The 1836-nt window shown below is 48.2% G+C and overlaps 1 protein-coding gene across 1 annotated transcript; it reads left to right on the top strand.

Moving 5' to 3' along the window:
• The first annotated feature begins 593 nt into the window (after positions 1-593).
• On the top strand, positions 594-1600 carry ier3 (immediate early response 3). Its single transcript, XM_053871361.1, has one exon. The coding sequence runs from the start codon at positions 646-648 to the stop codon at positions 1186-1188; it is 543 nt and encodes a 180-aa protein (XP_053727336.1). The 5' UTR covers positions 594-645; the 3' UTR covers positions 1189-1600.
• Positions 1601-1836: the final 236 nt, after the last annotated feature.

The following is a 1836-nucleotide window of genomic DNA, read 5'->3' as shown; positions in this document are numbered from 1 at the left end:
ATTGTTTTGGATTAAAAATCTCTGGATAAAAGGATACATTTACATTTTAGTTTTTGACCATATTAAATAAGACTTCATACTCAAGTCTCTATTACAATCTTCTGACAATATCGTTATGAGTTTGTATTTTCCCCTGACATGTCCCGTCATGATAAATGACATGTATATTACAGTTGTATAATTTTAACAGTAATAATAAATAGCATTGTGCAATTCACCCTCTCTTTATCAGACGGCCCCGAACGAATGTGGCCCCACAGGACATTAGATTTAACGCCTGACTCTATGTTAAAACCTGTTGAATTTCGTTATTGTGAACATCTCCAGACTCGTTTCCTGAGTTATATCAGATGCTGACGCTCACAGTTGAACATAACACTTCTCCAGTATATAATCGACGGTGACTCCACGAGGCCCCGGCTGTCATCATGAGACCCCGCGCAGGTTTCTCCCAGGAGAATCGAGCAAATATTGCTTTGTTCTTTTCCTTCTTGAGCAATAGGTGATCACCGGGGAGTGGCCAGCGGTGGAAGGCGGAACCAGGAAAGACGAGCAGCCTAAATTTGAAAGTATAAAACCGGGACGCACAGCTGCTGAAGTCATTTCTGACCAGCTCGCAGCACAGACGAAACGAAGAGAAAGACAATGTATTCACGGACAAACAGTGTGACGATGACTGTTCGCCAGGAGAGATTTGCCTTCCCCGGGATGGCGACTCGCAGTACGGAGCCAGAGGTCTTCACCTTCGAGCGGATACCGACTCATGCCACCGCGGTGAGCTCCTACGTGCCCGTCCGACCGAAGAAGCGCTGCACTCGGGTCATGTACCCGGCTAAAGTCCGCATGCACCTGCCACCACCGGAGAAGAACCAAGCCAAGCGCTGGCTGATCATCCTGTGCCTGGTGGTTCTGTGGCAGATCTACACCGAGGATGCTTGTGCCGAGGCGCCGCTGAGCCACGCCGAGAGTCCGGCTTCCGACTGCCAGGGCTTCTCCTTCCAGAATGCCGCGGAACAAGTCAGCGCGCCCGCTTCGCCGGCTGCAACGGCCGTCGAGTCAGTGGCGCCGGGCACCGCCTGCGTCAGAGCCGGGCCGGAGGCAGAGAGCACCCGGGGGTTCGAGCAGAGCGCCGGGAACAGCTACATGGTGGCTCTGCTGGTCTACCACAGGCTGGGCGGCGACAAGTAAAAGACCAAGGACTGGAAACGATAAACTCTATCCTGAAGAACCGGGTTCACGAGGTGAACACGGATTCAGAAAAGCTTCCTGAAAAGCAGCGGAGCGCTCGCAATGACGCAGCCCGATGGAACCCCAGGTGCCGGCTTGAGCACTCGCTCGTCCCCGCTGAGAGCAGAGGCGCTGCGGACACTTGAAGACCCGAGGACGATACTTGAACTTGACAAAACTTGAATCTACACGAGTGTGAATGAGACACACCATGACTGTTACTGCACCTAGCCGCCGAACAAAGTGGACGTTTTACACAGAAAAGAAATCACTTTTATTAGGCCCAAACTGACAATGTTGGATTGTTATTTATGTTATTTATTTGTTATTTGCTATTTATTGAAGTCGACTTTAATAAACATATTTGAATGAACTTTATGGCTGTGCATTTCTTTTTTTGGACCGAATTTCAAGAAATTGGTGTGATTTAATAAGAACGTATCATCAAACAAAGCCCAAATGTATTACTTAAAAGTCTACAACGGAAACATAACTAAATAGCCCTTTGGTTTCTATTCTGAGTGCTGTCATAGTTGATCTCAATTCACAGCCACGATATGATGGCTGATGGCTTTCAACTGAACCATTATTTGACATTGAAAACGGAAA

The sequence above is a fragment of the Synchiropus splendidus genome, chromosome 7, assembly GCF_027744825.2.
Source record: "Synchiropus splendidus isolate RoL2022-P1 chromosome 7, RoL_Sspl_1.0, whole genome shotgun sequence".
Taxonomy (NCBI): Eukaryota; Metazoa; Chordata; class Actinopteri; order Syngnathiformes; family Callionymidae; genus Synchiropus; species Synchiropus splendidus.
This window is presented reverse-complemented; position numbering and strand designations above follow the sequence as displayed.

Bases quoted from the DNA above. Each gene is read 5' to 3' on its own strand.
- ier3 (XM_053871361.1), top strand. From the start codon at position 646: ATGTATTCACGGACAAACAGTGTGACGATGACTGTTCGCCAGGAGAGA.